The sequence below is a fragment of the Macaca thibetana genome, chromosome 5 (assembly GCF_024542745.1).
Source record: "Macaca thibetana thibetana isolate TM-01 chromosome 5, ASM2454274v1, whole genome shotgun sequence".
Classification (NCBI taxonomy): domain Eukaryota; kingdom Metazoa; phylum Chordata; class Mammalia; order Primates; family Cercopithecidae; genus Macaca; species Macaca thibetana.
The window spans coordinates 94,679,500-94,702,111 of NC_065582.1; the positions used below are offsets into that span (position 1 = coordinate 94,679,500).

General features: G+C 34.1%; 1 protein-coding gene across 4 annotated transcripts in view; it reads right to left on the minus strand.

The window, feature by feature from the left end:
• Positions 1-22,612, minus strand: part of SMARCAD1 (SWI/SNF-related, matrix-associated actin-dependent regulator of chromatin, subfamily a, containing DEAD/H box 1) — a 78,691-nt gene that overhangs the window by 30,081 nt on the left and 25,998 nt on the right. For all 4 annotated transcript variants that reach the window (XR_007726006.1, XM_050792460.1, XM_050792459.1 and 1 more), the window contains exons 4-9: positions 21,456-21,624; positions 18,533-18,599; positions 14,550-14,650; positions 8,527-8,628; positions 7,463-7,544; positions 5,293-5,684 (exon numbers count right to left, since the gene is read on the minus strand). Coding sequence is in view for 3 of the 4 variants with exons in the window: in XM_050792460.1 (XP_050648417.1) it covers positions 5,293-5,684; positions 7,463-7,544; positions 8,527-8,628; positions 14,550-14,650; positions 18,533-18,599; positions 21,456-21,624 (913 nt within the window). In the remaining variant the exon portion in view is untranslated. The remainder of the gene's footprint in view (positions 1-5,292; positions 5,685-7,462; positions 7,545-8,526; positions 8,629-14,549; positions 14,651-18,532; positions 18,600-21,455; positions 21,625-22,612) is intronic.

A 22,612-nucleotide genomic window follows, 5' to 3' on the forward strand; every position in this document is an offset into this window, starting at 1 on the left:
GAGCTGAGATCTCATCACTGCACTCTAGCCTGGGTGATAGAGCGAGACTGTCTGAAAAAAGAAAAAGAAAAAGGAAAAGAAAAAAAAATCTGACAGGAAATGTAGGCAACTGGAAAAGATTTTAGAGTTGACATAATGACAAGTATATAAGAAAATAAACAGAAAAACCAAGACAAATAATAACTAGAAAAAAAAATGAGAGAAAAAAAAACATGTAGTATACTATATGGTTCATCTATGAAAGGAATCTGCATAGTCTTAACAATGCAGACACTAAAAATGATCTTCAAAATCACCATGTTAACATATATTAATAGAACTGGGGAACAGAAAATGGGTATGTGAAGTGAGGTAGACAGTGAGAGCTAAATCCTATTGTCTATAACGTTAAGTTGAGTAGATAAATTATCAATCAACTTAACGTCATTTTAGACAAAACGACAAAAAGTGCATTATAATTATATTACATAAAGATATGGAGGTGATCAGAACAATCAGACAAAAAGTCATGAAAGAAGTTATCTGCACCGTGGGCAACAGGCTGGGGAAAAGGGTGGATATAGATTTTTTGGGGGGGGAGAACAAGCCTATAGAATTATTTGTTAATCTAAGTGTATGTGAAAATAATAAAAGTATAAACATTAACAGAAAGTAAAGAAATCCAATAGTTAATATCTTCATTAATTTGGGGAGGGGGAAAGAGAGCCTCTCTCTTAAGGAAAGGTGTAAGAACACTGCTGCCACCATGTTACTGTTTTCGGAACACAAAAATCACTTAATCCTGTAAGTTACTTAACTTTCCCCCAAAATAGATTTAAGAAATACAAAGTACCCTATAAATGTGGGATCTAATAGTAAATCTGAAGTTATTGAAAAGCACAGAAAAGATGATTCTGCTTACGTGGTATGAAGTATACAAATGTATACATAAATAGATGATGCTCAAAACATCTTAAATGGTGGGTATCTTTGGTAGAATTTGGGGTAAACTTTACTTTTTCATTTCCACAAATACTGTTTTCAATTTTAGGTAAAACAAATCGTTTTCAAAAAATGATAAATCTCTTTTCAGAAGGAAGAAAATAAAAAAGCTAACTGCTACTTTCTAAATAATTACATGAAAAAAACTCATCAATATGGCCCTGATCATGATCTCTTCTTTAAAACCTCGAGTGACTATTCAAAGGACTTTTTTCTTTCAAAAACAGTCAGCATCTGAAGTATCCCTCTCTTGCCACAGTGTGTCACTCTTACTGCACAGATATTTTTGAATTTCCATGGGAAGGGAGAAACCGTTTAAAAGTAGATTTAATTTTCAAATTATTAAATCCCCACTTACCAAAAGACAGCCCTGAGGACAGAGTCCTAAGCTTATTCATTATTTTAAATACCTGGCAGCAACCTACAAAGTACTCAAAATGCACTTGTAGTTTTAATACAATTATCAAACTTACACAAATTAAAACAAAGCCTGAATATATAGTAATCTTACAAATAAATTCACTGGTGCCACCTTATCCAGAAAGAAGAAATACCTATTACCATGCATTAAGTGGCCAATTTAGGCCAAGTATTTTACAGAAATCACCAGTTAAAACAAAGCAAAGGGTCGGGTGTGGTGGCTCACGCCTGTAATCCCAGCACTTGGAGAGGCCACAACAGGTGGATCATCTGAGGTCAGCAGTTCCAGCCCAGCCCGGCCAACATGGTGAAACTCCATCTCTACTACAAATACAAAAATCAGCCAGGCGTGGTGGCGGGCACCTGTAATCCCAGCTACTAGGGAGGCTGAGGCAGCAGAAATGCTTAAACCTGGGAGGTGGAAGTTGCAGTGAGCTGAGATCATGCCATTGCACTCCAGCCTGAGCGACAAGAGCGAAACTCTGTCTCAAAACAAAACAAAACAAAAACCAAAAACGAAACTCCACAGTCTAGTAGATGAGAGTAATACAATGAGGAGTATAGTGTTTGACATGAACTAAACCTGAGCTGCTTGGTTATTAGCCAAGGAAGAGTGGATCTACACTGATCTAAATCTTAACAAATTAGATGTATATATAAAAGTTTTCAGGTTGAGTTACTGATGCATGTTGCATTGGTCAGCATAAAAATATTACTAATCTGATTAACATATAAAGATGCAACACAGTTAGATTTTTCACAGACATAATAATATTCCCTACCCTACTGTGTGCAAGGCTAGACAAAAATCCAGTAAGTGGATGGTGAACGGATGCCATCAACTGTGTGAGATTTGGCAATAAAAATTCCAATTTTAACACAATAACAGTACAAGTTTTTAAACTAATGACATTTTTGGCTTGCTATATTTCTGAAGCCTACTTGATTTAATGATGAGGTTTTCTCACAATGGGCACCTACATTACTGTTGTCATGCAGAAAAATTGTAAGTAAAATGGAAAAAATCATGAAGAAAAATTTAAAAACAATATTTAAATTTTGACTCATAGAAAAAAATGTATAAAGCTGCAAGCATAAATATCTTCTTAGGTAATATACTTTTAAAAAAAATCAAACTTTCCTTATGTAAAATGAGGGTGACTAGAATATCTGGAGTGTTTTAGTTTCAAAAGGCATTAATTATCTGACAAATAAGTCATAATAGTATAGAAAGGTAGTAACCTCTAGATTTAAAATTACTGTAATTAGATTACCAAGTAGGTGATATTAATAAGTATATTATACTTACATTTTATATATCATATCTATTACACTTATATTACATTTATATGTCTACTATCTTGAAAACAACCCAATGATCTACAACTTTTCAAACGTTGTTTTAAAAGGCACAACTAACATAATTTTCACATTCAAATTACTTTTATAAGACAATGAAATACTAATTACATTTAATCATTTAATAATCACCAATGGTAAAGAAACCTCACTTTTAACAAAAATTACTATTGTATATATATACTTTATTCATGGGCTCAAGTATGCATTTTTTAATGAAATATTTATGAATTTCACAGTCTGTAAATAGAAATTCTCCAATTCTTAAGACTAAATAAGATTAAACAATGATTTCAAGAAAAGAGAAGACTAGTTGTTAGCAGGTTGTTCTTAATATATTTAATATCTTGTAATTTTCACTAAAATATGACTGAGCAATATGATTAAAACCTCAACGAATTCTCATAGAAATTTCTAAATATGGCAGCTACCAACACAAAACAATTTTTTTGGCTTTTGTTTCCTTTTGAAGTTGTTTAGAGGTACATTATCAAACCTCACTGATTAACAGGGAAGAAGCAAATTATATAGCTTTTAACTAAAATATTCATAATATTGACTTTTGTTTTGATAATTTTATTAAGATATTAAATCTGCTCTAGGGTAGGGTTTGGGCTAAAAAAGTACCCTATAAGTCATATTTAAAATTCTAAAGATTTTTAAAGTAGAAGCTCAAAGTTCTAAGCAAATTAAAATTTAAAGCATATACATATTTACTTGCTAATTTACACTATTAATTTGAAAAAGCTCATTCACCTACTTTGCTAAGGATGGCAAACACTGTACTCACTGAATTCACGTAGAAAGTTTACTTTTCAGATACGTTTAGACTGTTACATAAAATATTTCCCATTTGGACGGATGGTTAAAACAAACAATATAGTCCTTATGTTCAACTTTTAGAAAGGGGCAAGATGTTAGGAGGTTTAAGCAAGTAATGCATAATCTCCAAATTCATGTCAAGACTAATTTAAACTCTGCTGATTAATTAGTAGGGGAAATAAGATTTCTACATGTTAAGTTGTGAATATTTTTTAAAAACATCTGGCACATATACCTCTGGTAAAATTGTATAATTTACTTTTACTATAAGATATGAGGGCAAGTAGTTACAGCAACTAAACAAACTAGTGCAGATAATTGCATATCTTATTAAATAAATTAGAATCCCAACAAGCCTGAGCAACCCAATTCTGCAACAACATAGGAGACCATTAAAGATTAAAAGAAAGAAGAAAAGGAAGAAAAGAAGAACAAGAAAGCCCTTCAGCAAATACTTTAACAAATAAATCACTCAGGCAAAGTCAAACAAGTTTTGAAAGGGCCTGCTTTGACAGATGTTCTCTGGAAAAGCAAAGGCTTCAGGCAAAACGAATGGTTTTATTATTATTTTTTAAAGCTACGGAATATTATTAATGTTGTTTCTGTCTTTCTCAAATATTTTAATTTTAAAAAATGCATTTACAACCATTGTTCAGGGACTCTCCCCTACTGCCACTTCGAGACACTTATCAAGGGATTTAATGCTCATTTAGATGTGTTACAAGTATAAAATTAATCACAAAAGCAACTTTGCTCCCTAATTTAGGGAATAAAACTTCCTAAAAAATTTTATAAAGCATCAAGAGTTGCTGCATCTTTTAAAGCTGTAAAAAATCATCCATATTGCTTTTACAACAGGCCTATATATAATTCCTGCCATAAAAGCCCACACAAGAGTTGAAGCAAAATTTAAGAGTCCTTATATTTATCTGTATGAATAAGATTTGATGACTATTGGTATTCATAAAACTCAAAATGCAGGTATTCTGGATAAAACCTGTTTATAGAAAGTCAAATTCCAGAAAATGATCATGCAAAGTGTACTTACCAGTGCTTATGCCTTCCCTTCACCTAACGCTTGAATTCTAGGCTTCCAGAAATTTTTCTATCTTTCCAATTAAAAACGCTGCAGCCTGCTACACTCCATAAAATGGCCGCGTTGTTTAACCAAGAAAAACATGTTAGAGATTGAGCTGTCACTTTTAGAAGAAAAAAAGAAAATAAACAATTGCTTCTTTTGTGGTGAAGCATAAACACTTAGGCTGGCATTTTGAATCATGGAGCTCCCCTGGCCGTTGCTATTGCTCTTCAAGTAGTTGTAGTAAAATTTCTGCCACATTCTTGCTTTCTGCATGGTGTCTCAGCAGTAACAGATCAGAACAGGCTAGCAAACAACTCCTTCCTAAATGTAAGCTCTAATTTCTTCTTCTGCAGTGAAATGAACCAAGTTTCTATGCAAAAGAATGAGTGACAGTATTCCCAGCCAATCAGCTTGGGTTTTTTCAGGAAAATCACCCCTTAATTCATTCAAAATTAGGTCATATGACACTATTTGAAATACTATTGGCTTACCATGAAAGTAATGTTTGACTTTACACAGGATAAGGCCACCCATCTATGCTTCCCTGGGCTGAAGACAACTTGACTATAACCGGTACTGTGAATTAAATACACACACACATACAGGGGAAAAAAAGAATAAAGCCTTACCAGAGTCTCCCAACTATTAAAGGGCCGGAGCTCTGTTATCTTCTGAGCCTTCTTCTGAGAACACTGAGGAATCAAAGTAAGTTCACCAATTGAAGCATCTTGAAGGAAGTGAAGAATTTTACCTTTATAGCCATCCTCCATCACTTCTTCACCACTACTATAGTCCTCATCTAATGAACTACCGACATCAGAACCTGAATCATATTCAGAGTCTTCAACAACTCTCTTTGGATTAAATACATTTTTTTTACGTTTCTTGTTAAAGCCATTTTGTGCTTTCATTGAAAATTTCTGTTTTAGTTTTGTTTTAGTTGCATTTTTAGGGTAATTTTGACTTCTTGAAGAAACTTCTTTTCCATTTGGAACCTCACTTTGTGATGCATACTGCATATCTGCATACAAAAGACAAAACAGTAACTAAATTAGAAATACATAAATATAAAGAAAGATTTCAAATAAAAACTTAAAACATTTACCTATTCCTTTTGAATACAGAAGAATTCAACCACAATTTATTGTTAAATTTGATACACTTTAAAAATACTTAAGTAGAATTTGAAGTTAAACAATTAGTTTCAAAAGCAGGCGATAACTTGTTTTTTAAGTGAATTAAATATAAATTTCTCTTTTCTGACAAAGGTCCTGAGAATATAAATGGCAGCTGCATATATGTATCATGTCTCAGATATTCTTAGCAGCCCCACTCAACTATGCCAACACTGAATATAGCAGAACGATGCTTACACTACTATAAAGCTTACTAATAAAAAGTGTGTATGTTTCAACTATCCATAATTTTCCAATACTATCTTCAATATTCTAAGTTTCATTGTTACTTAAAAAATTATTCAAATAGTCTGGGCATGGTGGCTCACGCCTGTAATCCCAGCACTTTGGGAGGCTGAGGCGGGCAGATCACAAGGTCAGGAGTTCGAGACCAGCCTGACCAACATGGTGAAACCCCGTCTCTACTAAAAATATAAAAATTAGCCAGGCATGGTGTTGCTTGCCTGTAATCCCAGCTACTCAGGAGGCTGAGGCCAGAGAATCACATGCATCCGGGAGGTGGAGGTTGCAGTGAGCCGAGATTGTGTCATTACATTCCAGCCTGGGTGACAGAGCGAGACTCTGTCTCCAAAAAAAAAAAAAAAAAAAAAAAAAAAATGCAAATATGGTATTACCAAAAAGTCCCACTACTTTATTACTATCAGTTTACAGAATTCTAAGATGCCTGTGAATGAAGGTACACCATTATTTTATGTACCAGTGAGAATACATGTACCAATCTATAATACAATATTTTATTCAGAAATTTTTACTTACTCAGCTATTAGACTTACAGATTATCATACCTTTTTTTGTGTGCATTTATAAAAAAATTAGCAAAATAAATTGGCTAAAGTATTCCTCAAATCTTTTCACATTCATAACATGGCTCTTTTGACTCATTTTTCAAACTTAGATTTGGTGGCTTTCTTTTTGCCACAGAAAATCATTTTCTGTGCCATCAAGAGCATTGGCAGTACAGCCTTTCTTTTAAAACAATTTATTAAAAAAAAAAAAAAAAATCCGAAACACCTTAAGCTACCATGCTGGGCTTTTAAAACTGGCTTTGCAATTATGAAGAGCTAGTCTACTTGATTCTTCCTTAGGTATGTTACTAAACATGTATGATTCAACTCTTCCTTACCACCTCTCCTCTATCATTTGGTTCCTAGAATTAAGAGTGCTCCAAAATGCGTTCATGCCTATGATATCCTTAAGTTTTTGATGCTAGTGCTTTTGATATCTGTGCAAGTATAGGCTAAGACATCTATATTACAGTAATGACATGATACCACCAATCACAAGATCCATCCTGACAGTTGTTAAAAAGTTTCTTTTACACTAAATAAAACATGGCAGTTTAAAAGTAGTCTTAACTATCAAAAAAGACTGAACAAATAGAAAGATATTTATTGTTTTGTTTTACACTACGATAAAGAACAGGCAGGTCAAAACATTTAAAAACTGGTTGTTAAAGAATGTTTTTACATCATTACTTTCAACATCTTTTGCAATCCCACCCTCTGATTAACAGCTAATAGGTTTTCTTATATACCATTTTCTTATACACCAAAATATAGACCATAATGAGAAGTATGTATTTTCTATGACACAGAATAATTACCTTGGTCTTCTGCAAACACTTTTAGAGATTCTAAAGCTTCTGTGTACATCCATTCATGTTCCTTGAGTACTTCTCTTAGTTCCTAGAAATAAGTCATTTATCTTTTTGTTAAAAATCTCAAATTAGCAACTTGCAGAAAATGTCTACGCTCTTTTAAAAATAAGTTAATCACTTGAAAACAGAGAATTCATATCTGATTATTTTGCACTTGTTTCTACGTTCCTTTACAAATGCTTTCTGTGTAATTTCAACTCCACAAATACACAATAGTCTTCAAAGGAAAGAAAACTTGACATTTTTATTGCATTTCTAACTCTCACTATGAAGTACTGTGTACACTAGAGGATCAAGAAGTGTTTGCTCAATTACAATGAAATTTCAATATGCAGCTAGGCTTTTACAAACTGCCAACCTCAAAACATGTAGTTTCAACATAGGTAATGAACCAATATGGCAACAAGATTTTGCATTCAGCTAATCAGAATTTAGTAGATGTACTATCTGAGCATATATACTCAAATAAGTCAATGCAAGTGTTAATGTACTCTAAATGCTAAATAAATATGTGCTTCTATATATGATCATGGGATTAAACAGAGGGCCTTTTAGCAACAGCATGTGTGGCATGAGTCTTTAATGACTCTGAAAATATTCTTACTATCTGGGAAGTAGAAGAAAGCTTATGAAATATTAAGACACTGAAATGGAATACTTTTTAAATTCTTATAAGAAATTTCAAGAATGAGAACATGAAAAAAACTAAGCAGTTACTTGATGGGGCAGGGTTACAGATGACTTTCTAGATGACTTACATGTTATGAGTTCACAATTTTTATTACGGTTATTTTTTAATCACTTAGGGATACAGTATAGATACTATAGTAAACAAGGTAAACAACATAAATAAACAGCATGAAAATACTTTATAACATTGATAAAAGAAGAACATTTAATTAGAAGAATGCAAAACTCACCCTAAGCTTTTATGTGGTTGAACTCTAACACTATTTTATAATAAAAACACTTGGTGTACACTGATTAAATTTTCATACACGACTACTCACCTGTTTATCAAAATTGGGAAATTCCTTTTGCAATTTCAATACAATACTTTCCTGCTTTTCCCAATTACTGCTAGATTCTGCAGACTCATTTGATTCCTCTCCCTAATGGGGAGAAAAAAAAGAAAAAAATTTAAGAGAAATCAATAACAATGGTCTTAAGGCAATTATAATCGTATTTTGACTTGATCTGAAAATTATCACAATCAATCAGAAGAATCCAAAATGTTTGTTTCTGTGAACATTAACAAATTTATGTCTTTAAGGATAAAAAATACTGCTAACTTAAGATCACTGAAAGACTCTGCAACTCTGCATATCCAGTAACTCAAACTTTATTCTCAGTGCTTAAAATGAGATAAATCTGCTAAAAGCTAGAATGATCCTCAAATTAACTCAATATAATTCAAGTATACTGATATCTTCTCCAAGACAATGGTAAATTTTAAAAGGATACAAAAATATCTCATCTATGTTCACTATTATATACCCACCTATAAATTTCAAATTCTGAGAAGAGTTTACTTTTAGTTCACTCTAGATTCACAGAATGGCTTAAATATTAACTACTCAGTCACAAAATAAAACTGAAACAATGATAAAAGGAATTTAAGTGGAACTAAATAATGTATAAACCAAACAGATTAATATGAGAATTGTGGCTATAGTCTCACTTTTCCTTCTTCTCTGTCACTTAACTTCACTTGAAGAAAACGGTTAAAGTCCACATTTAAGCAAAAAGAAAAGACTCCTTGTGTTCATGCATACGAAAAATTCTAGTCAATCAAAAAGCATTTGTCTACTCTGCTTAGAACTGTACCACATGCTATACACACAAGATGGAGAAAAATATAGTCTTCTTCTTCAACCTCCTTTATTATCCAACAACTGAATTGCTATTTTTCTCTTTCAATACCTTAGATAGACATAACTAAATTCTGATACCTCCTCTGCACAATGGAGTAAAATAAAATTTCATAAAACAGAGACCAGTAAAATGCTATGGATATTTGGACTAAAGAAGAAAACTGCATGTGTTTCATAATAGTAATTGGTCCACTTGGGCTTCAGTGCAGAGAATGTAGATAGGTTACAAGGATGAAGAATTAAACCAGAGCTAACATGGAATAAAGCCTAAGGTTAATCTTTTTTTCAGAAGCAACAGGATTTTGAGCAGAGGAATAATAAGACATATTGGTGAAACACATCTGGAGAAAACATTTCAAAATCCTCAGAAATTCATACTGCCACCTTTATAGCCCAGGCACACTGAAATTCCAAGAACAGTATTTTAAAGCTCACAGATGAATAACAACCAGCTGAGGAGGGAACAGATGCTGAAGTTTGCTTGTGGACATTGGGAGGTTTACAGCTTATGAGTTATTGTGAAGTGGTAGAAGATGGGTTATCTGAAAATGAATGGAAATGTGTAACACCAGATACAGAAAGTTGTAGCTCACTGTCCTTGTGTTATGTCCGCTGTACTAATTTAAAATATAAAGAATAAATAAAATTTCTGTGGTGTTGCCGGCCTCCTCCTTTTACACTAAAGCTGCCTGTATGGTTCCAAATTCGTCCGGATGCCATACAAGACTATTCTAATATCTTCAGCAGTAAAGCCACTATCTTCAAGGCAGTCCGACTTTTTTCACAGCATTTAAAACAACTGATCACTTGTATTATGTCATGGCGTACAGACTTCTGACTTTCATCGTCACTGTCATCATCATCTTCTGCATTCATACAGCCATCAGCGGCAAGTTGCTGAAAGTTTTCTGCGGTTAGATCATCAGGATAGGACCCCAGAAACTTTTCAACATCCTCATTTTTGACTGCTCCAAGTCCAAACTGCTTTCTTAGATCAATATAGCTTGTTTTAAACTTTTAAAATTTCTCTGAAGGATCAAATTCTTCAAAATAAAGAATCAAGTCAAAGGCAATTTTCTGCCACACATAACACAAACACTCTTGGTATATTACTCCAGGCTTCAACAATGACATTGCAATGTTAAACCTCTTCCAACATTCTATAACCACTTCTGCATCCCTGCCTTAGATAATATCAATTAATATCTTAAATGTTCACTTTAAAATAGTAAGCTATAAACACTGCTATCACACCTTTAAAAAGGGGCTATTATCAGAGAGGCAGTTTTTGGAGGCAAAAGGAAGAATGTGACATAGGTTGAAATCTGCTTTTGGAGAGAGAGAGCTTGATACACTAAGAATTTTTAAAGTGTGTGTGTTTTTTTTTAAAGTTTTGGGGCATTCATCCTCTTTAACAGAGAACTAAGTAAAAATATAAATGCAAATGTGGGCAGTCATCCATACATTTTGCTATACCTGACACGAACCTCAAAGGATGACTTTAACAATTTCTTTTAAAAGGTTCACAGTTTGGTAAGTGATATTATTGGCTTCAGCTTCAGCTTCAAATCTCCATTTGGCACTGGTGCCGAATATCAGTTATGTCACCTTTAGGAGCCTTAAATCCCAGAGCATGTTTTCTGTCTTTCATATTTGGGTTATTCGAGGCATGCGTTCTTAACAGGTTATTTGTCTAATCAAAACCAAGAATTTAACACCATGCACAGCTGCCTTCTTCAATTTACTTCTGTATTATTGCTGAAAAACTCTTTTGCAGCTTTCATATCTACACTAATGGTTATGTCCGACAGCCAAAGGCTTAGGAAACTATAGCATTGTTTGAAATCATTAAAGCAACCACTACTAGCACTAAAAGGAACCACTTATGCAGGGTACAGCGACTTCTATTTTAGGTCTATGTATATAATTACAAAGATCTATACGGGAAAGGTTGTCCCTTAGTTTATCACCCTTTGGTCTTGAATCCAAATATTTGACTATCTTTCCTTTTCTTCTGTTTCTTTAGGCCTTGCTCTTACTGACTTTCCAGCACTTGAACCTGGTCCAGCCATACATACACTTTAATTTTTGTGGCATTATCTTTGATGGTCCATAATGTGGATTCCTTTATATCTCTTGCTTGGGATCTATCATATGTTCTTATTTCTTTCCAAATGTTCTCTTGTTTCGAGCTTCTCCTTAATACTCAAAACATTCCCTCTGCATGCACTGTGTGGCATTTTTGAACCAGAATGCTGAGATAGGATTGGGATGTTGAATGACTGCTTTTTTCAAATAGAAAAGATCACAAATGTCAAAGAACAGCACATCACCACCTAACAGGATAATATACATGGTAAAAAGAGGCAGCCAGTGGATACTGGAAACGTGTGTGTTTTATGCTTTCCTATGTAGCTTGGTTCAGCTGGAAGCAATTTTCTATGATCACCTACTATTTCTCATGGGCAAAACTGCACATAAATACACGCAAATTTTGGATTATACTCAAATCGTTCTCTAATGTATTAACACTGGAATAAATTCACATTTTAAAAACAAAAATGACTGATCTATTCTTGTGAAATAGCTATTGACTTGATAATAAATCCTGATAAAAGCAGAACAGTTGACCACAGAACATCAAATGACCACGAGACTTGAGTTGTTATGTGATCTGGGTATCTGATTTACCTAGCCTAAACCTTAGCATTGGCAGCAGCAACCCATAAAGTAGAATAGTATACTTGAGACTGGACTTGAGTAGGTTCAAGAGACATAAATAAATTGCATGTGCAGGTGTCTCAGACTCTCACGGTACCTGCTTCTGCATCACTGCTGCCCCTTCTTCAACCAATACCTGAGGCATTATAAAAAATTCTTTATGACCCGATAGGTTGGGCACAGTGGCTCCCGCCTGTAATCCCAGTACTTTGGGAGGCCAAGGCATGTGGATCACTTGAGGTCAGGAGTTTGAGATCAGCCTGGCTAATATGGTGAAACCCTGTCTCTACTAAAAACACAAAAATTAACTACGCGTGGTGGACGCCTGTAATCCCAGCTACGTGGGAGGCTGAGGCAGGAGAATCACTTGAACCCAGGAGGCAGAGGTTTCAGTGAGCCAAGATCATGCCTGGGTGACAGGGTGGGACTAAGTCTCAGGAAAAAAAAGAGAAAATTCTTTATGACCTGATAAAGAGGGGAGAAATCTTTAAACTTCATGTGTTTGTTATGAGACAGGTCTCACCGTGTCACCCAGGCTGGAGTGCAGTGGCATAATTATGGCTCACTGAAGCCTCAACCTTCTGGGCTCAAGTAATCCTTCCTCCTCAGCCTCCGAGTTGCTGAGATTACAGCTGCCTGTAAGCATGCCCAGCTAATTAAAATTTTTTCTTCTTTTTTTTTTTTTTTTTTTTTTTTTGCAGAGACGGGAGTCCCACTATATTGCTCAGGCTGGTCTTGAACTCTTGGGCTCAAACAATCCTTCTGCCTTGGCCTCCCAAGGTGCTGGGATTATAGGCATAAGCCACTGCAACCAGCCTGAACTGGCTTGACTTTACAAAAGATTTGCATAATTTTAGAACCAGCCAAATGAACAACTGCTATAATATAAACCCAACTCAGAGAGTAGCCCTGTGTACAACTTTGGGCAGTACATCTTGTTGCCCATTTTGTGTACCAAGAGACAGTCAGGGGTAGAGATCAGCAATATATCATGGACAGAGGCTAACGAGAAGAACAAGACTGAAAAACTGGTAACCAGGAAGTCTGGGGAAGAGGCACATTGTTGAACATCTCAGAATATAAGTTATTCTGAGAATACAGCCAGGCGTGGTGGATCATGCCTGTAATCTCAGTGCTTTGGGAGGCCCAGGTGGGTGGATCACTTGAAGTCAGGAGTTCAAGACCAGCCTGGCTGACATGGTGTAAACCCATCTCTACAAAAAAATTAAAAAAAAAAAAAAAAAAAAAAATAGCTGGGCATGGTGCTGCATGCCTGTAATCCCAGCTACTCGGGAGGCTGAGGCACGAGAATTGCTTGAACCCAGGAGGTAGAGGTTGCAGTGAGCCAAGATCATATCACTGTACTCCAGCCTGGGCCAGAGTGAGACTCTGTCTCAAAAACAAAACAAAAAAAGAAGGTATCCTGAGAATAGAATACAAGGATAACGGTGTTCATGTGAATGTTCAGCCAAGGATGCACATGTGGCAGAGAAAATTTTTAAAGATCAGGTATACAAGATCACCCATTTTGTGAACACCAGTTAAGTCCACAGCCACTTGAATGCCTGCTCAATAGGCCCATTTACAAATGGCCATGGCAACTGGGTTTGAGTCTGTGCATGCAAGTCAACAAGGTAAGACTTTCTACACCAAGATTAATCTGGCTACTGCTATGGTCAGTGCTCAACCTGCAAGGAACAGAGGCCAACAATGAGTCCCCATTATAGCACCATTCCTTGGGAGATTCAGTCAACTGTCTGGTGGCAGGATGATTAGACCTTCATAATTCATCATGAAAGACACAGTAACAGATAACCTACTCTAAGTATGAATTTGCCTTCCCTATCTACCTGCTTCTGGAAACACCACTATTATGGGTTAATTGTGTCCCCTCCAAATTCATATGTTGAAGTCCTGCTGCCCAGTACCTCAGAATGTGACCTTATTGGAGACAGGGTCATTAGTGAGATATTCAAGTTAAAATGAGGTCATTAGAGCGGGACCTAATCTGACTGTTGTCCTTATAAAAAGGGGAAATTTGGAGATTAACACACACACAGTTCAGAGAACCCAATGTAATGAAGAGGGCAGGGATAAGCAATTAATACTGGATAAATTTAAAAGAAAGCAAAAACAGTTACCAATTATATAGAAGCATAAATTATCTGGCTTAGTTGTGAAAGAAAAGAATGATTCATTTAGACAAATTTTCAGGTCTGATAGCCACAGACACAAAATAGTCTGTGCTTAAACAGGCTTCATACTGGATAAATTAAAAAGCAAAAACAGTCACAAATTAAATGTAGACATAAATTCCCTTAGTTGTGAAAGAAAGGAATTCATTTAGGTGGATTTTCAGGTCTAATAATATCCACAAACTCAATATATTCTAAAGTTAAGCAGCCAATTTTGATACTGTAATTCAAATGTAAACTTACATGATCCAGTCTTGTCTTTTTTATAGATTGATCATCATTAAATTCATCTTCCTCATATGGCTCTGAAGAAGAAGATAATTTTCTTTTCCTGGGCCCACCACCTTTTAAAGCAGAGCAGCACACTCAAACTTTGCACAGAAACAGCAAAAAAATCAATTTAATGTAAAACAAAGGCAAAAATGTATTATAATGAATTACTAGACAGTTCTCTTGATGTCAGGCCCAGTGTATGTTGTTCCACATATGACCGAATTGAAAAAAAAAAAAAGTCAACATTCTTTGCAGTCTTTCAGAAGTAGAAATCACTGTAATACTATATGCACAAACCATCACATTATTTAATCTAAAAATACACATTTCTAAATTAGTGAATAATTCTACAGAGCAACATTAGGAGGGAGGGTTTCTTCCCAGTGGCTGAGTGTTGAGCAGTGAAATAAAACTGACCCCCACCAAGTGTAAGTTATCTGAATACCATCACAGAAACCAGTAATTTCTGTGTCTACTATGTACCTAGCTTTGCGCAAGGTCTTTTATAAACTATTGTTTCATTTACTTTTCACAAACAAACCTACAAAGTAGGTAACATTTTTATTTCACAAATGAGGATGGAGATACAGAGAGCTTAAGCAACAAATGCTTTTAATGTAAAAACAAGAGAATATAACATAGGGTACAGCAGTAACAGGAAATTTGCATATTGTCATGACTGGAAGACAACAAACTTGAGCTACATATGCTACTTATGTATGCTCGTATACATTTTGTATACTTTTACCTATTTCTTAAATACTTTTGCTTTCAGAGAACAAATTTGTCAGACATATTGCTGTGCTACTATGAAAGCACCTGCTAAAGACTACAAAGGTTTAAGATTTCAGCATTAATTATATCAGAGCCCTAACTATGAAGCTGAAATAAATACATACATGTCAGCTTAAAAATTTCATTAACATGGCTATTACAAAATAAAATGGAATGTTATTAACATTTTAAAGCACAGTATTCTTGTCAGTACAAATACTAACCACAATATTCTAAATGTAATATTTTAAGTCTGAAAAAAAAGCTTCAAATCAGATAATTTTGCCACATCACCTAGACATGCTGAATTCTTTCCTAAAAAGAACAGAACAGAAGCCAGGTGCAGAGCTCATGCTTGTAATCCCAGCACTTTGGGAGGCTGAGGTGGGCGGATCGCTGGGGCTCAGAAGTTCAAGATCAGCCTCGGCAATATGGTGAAACCCCACCTCTACTAAAACAACAAAAATTAGCTGGGCGTGGTGGTGCATGCCTGTAGTCCCAGCTACTTGGAAGGCTGAGGTGTGAGGATCACTTCAGCCTGGAAGGCAGAAGTTGTAGTGAGCTGAGACTGCACCACTGCACTCCAGTCTGGGTGACAGAGTGAGGTCCTGTCTCAAAATAAAAAATAAAAAAAGAACACAACAGAACAGCTAGAGAGACTCCTGACAACATCAATAAATTCGTACTCTTACTTTGTGAAGTAGAGTAAAAACTTTGGATACACATTTTTTTGTTTCTGTAATTTCATATTCAAAAACAAAACTTCAAAAGAAACAGCACAAAAACATCCCTAGTGTTTAATATACAGGCTGACAGCTGTCTATAAGACTGCAATTTGTGGTAAAAAAAAAAAAAAAAAAAAATGTGAACTGTCACAATTTGCAGATCTGTTAAAGATCACTTACAGGTATTTGAAAAGGTCTTTTGTTGAAAACTGTTCTAAAATGGAAAGTATAGTTTCCTGTCTTAAAGACATAGTATATTGAAGATTAACCTTATCTTCAGGTTAGACAAAGCTGTCATTCTATATACTACCTCAAAGTACACTACACTAAAAATGAAGATGTCTGATGAGATTGTTCTGTCTGTTCCATGATGCAGCATGGAAGTTTAATTAAAAAACAAGAAAATCCTAAATTTTTGTTTCCTTGTAATTTGCCAGTTAACACTTTTTTTTAAATGAAATAATCTGAAGTACAATGGAAGAATAAGAAATAACTCAGCTGAAGCTAAATAAATTTAATGAGGATTGTAAACTCTATGAGGGCAGAGGTTGTATCCACTTTGATTCCTCATGTAGCCTCAGTACCTAAGCCACAGCCTGTGCTACCTAGTAAAGAAGCATAATAAATATTTGTGAAACTAATGAACAAGTTGAATAAGATGAATTGCTCAAGAGAAAAAAGATTAGATGCTACTGTGGAATAAAGTAATTCCACAACCTGGTTTTAATGAAATGTTTATGGACTAAGGAGATAATGAGAGAGCAAGAACGTATTGGGAAGCTGCAAAACTTCCCAAGCATTTTGCAGCTCAACAAATGTTCACTGAGCCTATAATTTTTCAGGTGGTTTTTTTTTTTTTTTTTTTTTTTTTTTTTGAGACAAGGTCTTGCTCTGTCACCCAGGCTGGAGTGCAGTGGCATAATCCTAGCTCAGACGCTTTTAAAATAAGTGCTAGGGACGCAGTAATGTAACATTCTCCTGTAACTTTTCTTTAATCATCAGATGACCCTTAAACAAATAGCTGCTAACACTTGGTATGTACTCATTATGTACCAGGCACCCTAGTAAGAAGTATACATTGTTAGTTCTTCACAACAACCTCTGAGTTTGGCATTATATACTATTTTACTGCTAAGGAAACAAAGACAGAAGAGTCAGCAACACTGCTGATGGTCACACAGCTATTAATAATAAATAGAAGACAAAAAAGAATCTTGATACTTTGCGTAGGTAGCACCCACAAAATACTGTCTCCTTGCTCAAACTGGAGGAAATTAAAGATTTAAAATATTTCATATGGATAAAATAAAATCTTATGTAGACGTCTACTCAAATACAATCCACTTAGTGGAAGAAAAATTAGGTAGATAATTATTGAAGAATGGATGGGTCCATGGGAACACATACTGTTTTCTATTTTTGTACATATTTTAAACTTAAAAAAAATTAAAAGTAGAAAGAATCCACTTAGAAAAAATGAGCATTCACAAACACACTGTCGATAAAAGCATAAACTGGCATAACCTTTAACAAAAGGACATGGAAATACATATTAAAATTTAAAATGTGTATACACTTTGCTTTAGCATCCTAATTTGAAATTTAGCCTACATAAATAACATAAATCTTTGTTCTATTTATGTATAAGGACGTTTACTTTAGTACTACAATAATGAAAACGTTAAGTGCTAATTAATAGGGAAACAGTTAATAAACTAATCCTGTGGGTAGTCACAGAGGAATGTGAAGCTATCCATGACAAATTATTAAATGATTTTTTAAAAGATGCAAACCAATATATTTACATTTTGTAACCTAATGTATGTGTGTTATATGCCAGTGTATAGAAGCAGGAAAAAAGTTGAGAATGACATAAAAGGTGGTTATAATTTAAGGGTGGTTAATGAAGTGTGGGTTTGCTTTAACTATTTACTTTAAATACTTTTTTAGTAGGGTCAGGTGATTTTTACTTTTTTTTTTTTTTGGTAGGTGCAAGTTAAAAAAAAATTTATTAAAAAATTGGACACGCTTCTATATTGCAAGCTCATTCAAATACATTTATTTTTGTATCCCAAGCCCTGAAACATGAAAAAATATTTACTAAATGAAGAAATGCTGATTACCAGCTATGACTTTCCCTAAGACATTATGTTCCTACTAAGATTTGTAAACCTATAATAAAACCACAATGCAACTAGAAATTATACTTTAAAAAGAAAGAAAATATATCCTGCCAAAACTTCACTGTTATGACATTTGGTAGAAAAGCAGTAAAATTATCAATGAGAAACTTCTTTCCTTTCTAGGGAAAAAATTTGAAACTATTAATACCTCACAGGTTCCTATAAGAATTCATAAAAGTGTTTGATAAACTGTGGAGCAATATTAATGAGAAGGTACTATTATTATGATGTAACAATAAATCGACAAGGCTTAAAATTAAGTCAGGCATACCTGCATCACCAAACATCAGCAAGGCAGCAGCAATTGCCCCATCCATAGTGCTTGTTGATTCAATCAACTAACAGAACGAGAAAAGATTAATGTTTTAAATCAGCACTTTAAGAATTGTTACTGAAATATTCAAAAACAAATATATTAAATATAAACATGTTAGGAAAGTATGTGTGTCACAGTTTAAGTTCATTAAGTCCTATGATAAATTTTCAGAAAATTTGTTTTATGTAAAAGGTCTGAACTTTAAGCGTATTTTACAACGTATCAGGTTGACTCATCCTTACTATAAAGGAAAAATTAAAATATAATCACATATATACAGTATATTCCAGGTTTTTTCTATTTTAATTACAAAGTTTTACACAAAATTTCCTACTTAACATGTAGGCACTCTGTGTGTGTGTGTGCATGCTCACATTTGTGTACGTGTGAGTGTCAGATGGAGACAGAAAGGGGAAAGAGGAGACTGACAGACATCTATTTATATTTTTAAAAATGTTTTAATTTCTAGGGGAAAAAGGACAATTCTACTCTTTAAAAAAAATCTAATACTGCTCAAGATAAATGGGATAAGGGCTCTTAAATTTTACTCTATTTCCAAATTGTTTGAATTTTTGAAGAACATACGCATATATTACTTGCACGACATCATTCTAATACAGTGTTCAGTAATTTTAGATTTCAGAAAAAACTAAAATCCCCTATTTTTCTCCTGTTATAGTTTCCCATATTTCAAATGAGTTACTTGTTTTAAAAAGATCTTACTTTTAAACAAGGTACTTTTTGTATTAAATCAAGTAGCCTCAAATCAAAGTGCTCTTCCACATTAATTTTTCCTAATCTTGGATGCTCAGATATATCCTATTGGCCCCTCTTCATTTTCAAAATAGCCAAAGCATATTCTTAGCAAGCCTAGAACTATTTCACAACCTCTTGAATTCTTTTATATGGATTTAAAACCTTTTGTTGAGTAACTTATAAACATTACCTTTAAATCTCTAGAACTGAAGGGGATCACTTGAAATACAGATTACCTCAAGAGAGTGCTCTGCTTTGGAGTGTGCGATATGCTAAATTTCACAATTTCAGATACTGATTAATGAAACATTCAGGGAAATTATGCATATCAATCTTATTTTTCCAATAAAATTACAAAATTAGAGAAAGATATTTTTACAAGAAAAAACAACTCTTTGAACTACATTAAAAATTGGCAATCAAGTGAAAGTATTTTTAAACTGAGATTTGGCCCTTTATGTTAAATATTTTAATACTCCATGTTTATTCTATTGGAAGCTCTTTCTTTATTACTGCTTTAAAATATGTTAGCCCTTGGGTCTACATTTGTTTCCATTAAAAAAAAAAAAAAAGAATCACATTAGCAGACAAGTAACACTGCTGTCAGAGAAAATGCAGACTCAAGATATCACTAAAGTTTCATTTAGCTAATAGTAAGACGGTTATCAAAATGGTTTGGAGGAAAAATCCAGTGGATTCATGTCAAAAATAACATAGAATAAAAATAATGTAATCTACACTTAAGAGTTCAAACTGGCAGGCACAGGACCACCTATGGTTCATAGATATGTTTTGTTTGGCTTGAACTACATGTTTATTTTTATCTTTTTTTAAATTAGTTAGCATTAAAAGGAACAAAGTACATGCTGCAACAGCGATGAATCTCTTCCACTAGGTGAAAGCAGCCAGTCACAAAATACCAGATATTTGGTCCCATTTATATGAAATATCAATAATAGGAAAAAAAAAATAGATTGGTGGTTGCCTGGAGCTGGGAGAGGGACGAAAACTGGAGAGTGACGAAACTGGAGAGTGACTGCTAATGGATACAAGGTTTCTTTTGGGTGTCATTGAAATGTACTAAGATTATGGTGACAGTTGCATTATTTCATAAATATAGTAAAAACCACTAAATTGTACATTTTAAATGGGTGATTTTAGGCATAGGAATATAGCTGTTAAAGTGGTGACCAACCCTCAACAAATATCCAGCCTTATGGCTTTATTTGAAAAATCTGAGCATCCAGTAAAAATGGGCTATCACTAATAGTTCACACGGCCATGTCCTACTGGAGCCAGACAGCAACTACCTCTTTCTAAAAGAGTATGTACTCTATAGTTACCACTTAAAAGTTACGTGCCTAGTCCATACAGATATGGTAACTCCTAAGTCTCATATTGTGGGGAGGAGAACTGGTAGTGGTAGTAGCGATGACAGATATAAAGATGAAAATACAAAGAACCTGCAATTAAATGATTCCCCTAAGATAATTCAACTAATAAGTGACAGAGCTAGGAATAGACTGTTTATTAATCTTCAGAAATTTATTCTCTACCTAAAACTTAACTGGTCAAATTTTTTTTTACTCTTATAATGAGATACCTTAACATCATTTTACAGTTCAACCATACTCCTTTACTTTGTTTCTGTAGTTAAATCAGTATTTCTCAGCAAGAGTGCTACTGGCAGGACTATCCTTAGTTGTGCAGGACTGTCCTTTGTACTGTAGGGTGTTTAGCATTGCTGGCTTCAGGGCACTAAATGTCACTGCAAACGCTTGTCACAGTTTTATGGAGTGGCTCCTGACATTTCTGAGTATTTCCAATGGAAATGGGGAGGTTATGCATTTTAGAAACACTCAAACAAAAAAACTCACAACCTATGTTTGCAACTAAGGCTATAGTTACTGCATTATTTACAAATGAATAACCTCATCTATCAAAAAGTTAAGACTTTCAATAAATTTCTGGCATTTACTTCCTTTAAATTTAATAGTTAGTATCTTCAAACATAAGATATCTTTAGAAAAATGACTATCCACTACTAACTATGGCACTGGATGCAGGAGAGATTTTATCATCATTACAGTTACAATAACCAATTACTATAAAAGAATATAACCTTAAGTAAATCACTGTCACTTCTTTGTGGAAAAAGTTCCTTCAAAGTCTGAAGTTTAGCATCTTTAAGATCTTCCAATTCCGAAAGGTCTTCCAATTCTGAAATATCATCATTTCTATGTGCCATGGTGGGAAGGCCTTGGGACTCTTCATCTTCAGATGGCTCAGAACTAAAAATATTTTTAGAGGAGGAAAAAACATTTTTAATGTATCACTAATGTTATTTCATTATACTGTCTATGTTTATACACAGTACAACACATCTGCAGTTCTTTTCAATAGTAAATATAATCTATACTTGTCAGAAAGGGAACTTTTTTTCCATTTCAGTGTAGTTATGTGAAAAACCTGTATTACCAACGTCAGTATACACTGAAAAAAATCTCAACCCTGAGCTGGGATGGAAAAGAACAAAAGGAACTTCTAGCATTTATTTTGTTAGGATTCGCACACATTTATTGCATGCCCACTTCCTCTTTACTCATCTTCTTTCACCAATACTCTCCATATCAGACGAAGTTATGCTGCTCCTGAGAAATTATGAAGATTGAACAGATACAAAGATAAAGTAATTTTCAGGCCTACCTAGGTGTGATCAGGATCTAACTGCTAAAATCAGAATGGTCCCATTCAATAAAGGAATCTCTGCCAGAAACAAAACATTTCCTGAGCAAACAGAGAACATTTATTTCATATGAGGATTTACTCTACAACAACTAACTTTATTCCTGTTCGATTTAACTTTATATGTTTATTCTTTATAAAAGATATTTTGAGTCAAATTTTACTCATTTATTTCCTAGACAAAAAAATCTCATTTTGAAATTTTGGTTTTCAAACATGGTAGGCATTCTAGAGATCAGAACTAGAATAGTAACAAATGAATATAAGTGCTAGAGACCAGAGAATGAAAGCAAGATGGGTCTATACTCAGGTATATTCTTAACATCAGCAAACTCAGACTTTGCTATGCTGCTAATTCTATTTCTGAATAGCTCTCTTAGACACATATCCGAATATGCAATATCTCTATATGTACTTACATTATTTCTGTTGTGTCCTTTACAGCACAATATGTGATGCTTAAGAACATCTAAAAGCAAATTCCCAAAGATCAGGAATATGTGTGGCTTTTTTTTTTTTTGAGACAAGGTTCCA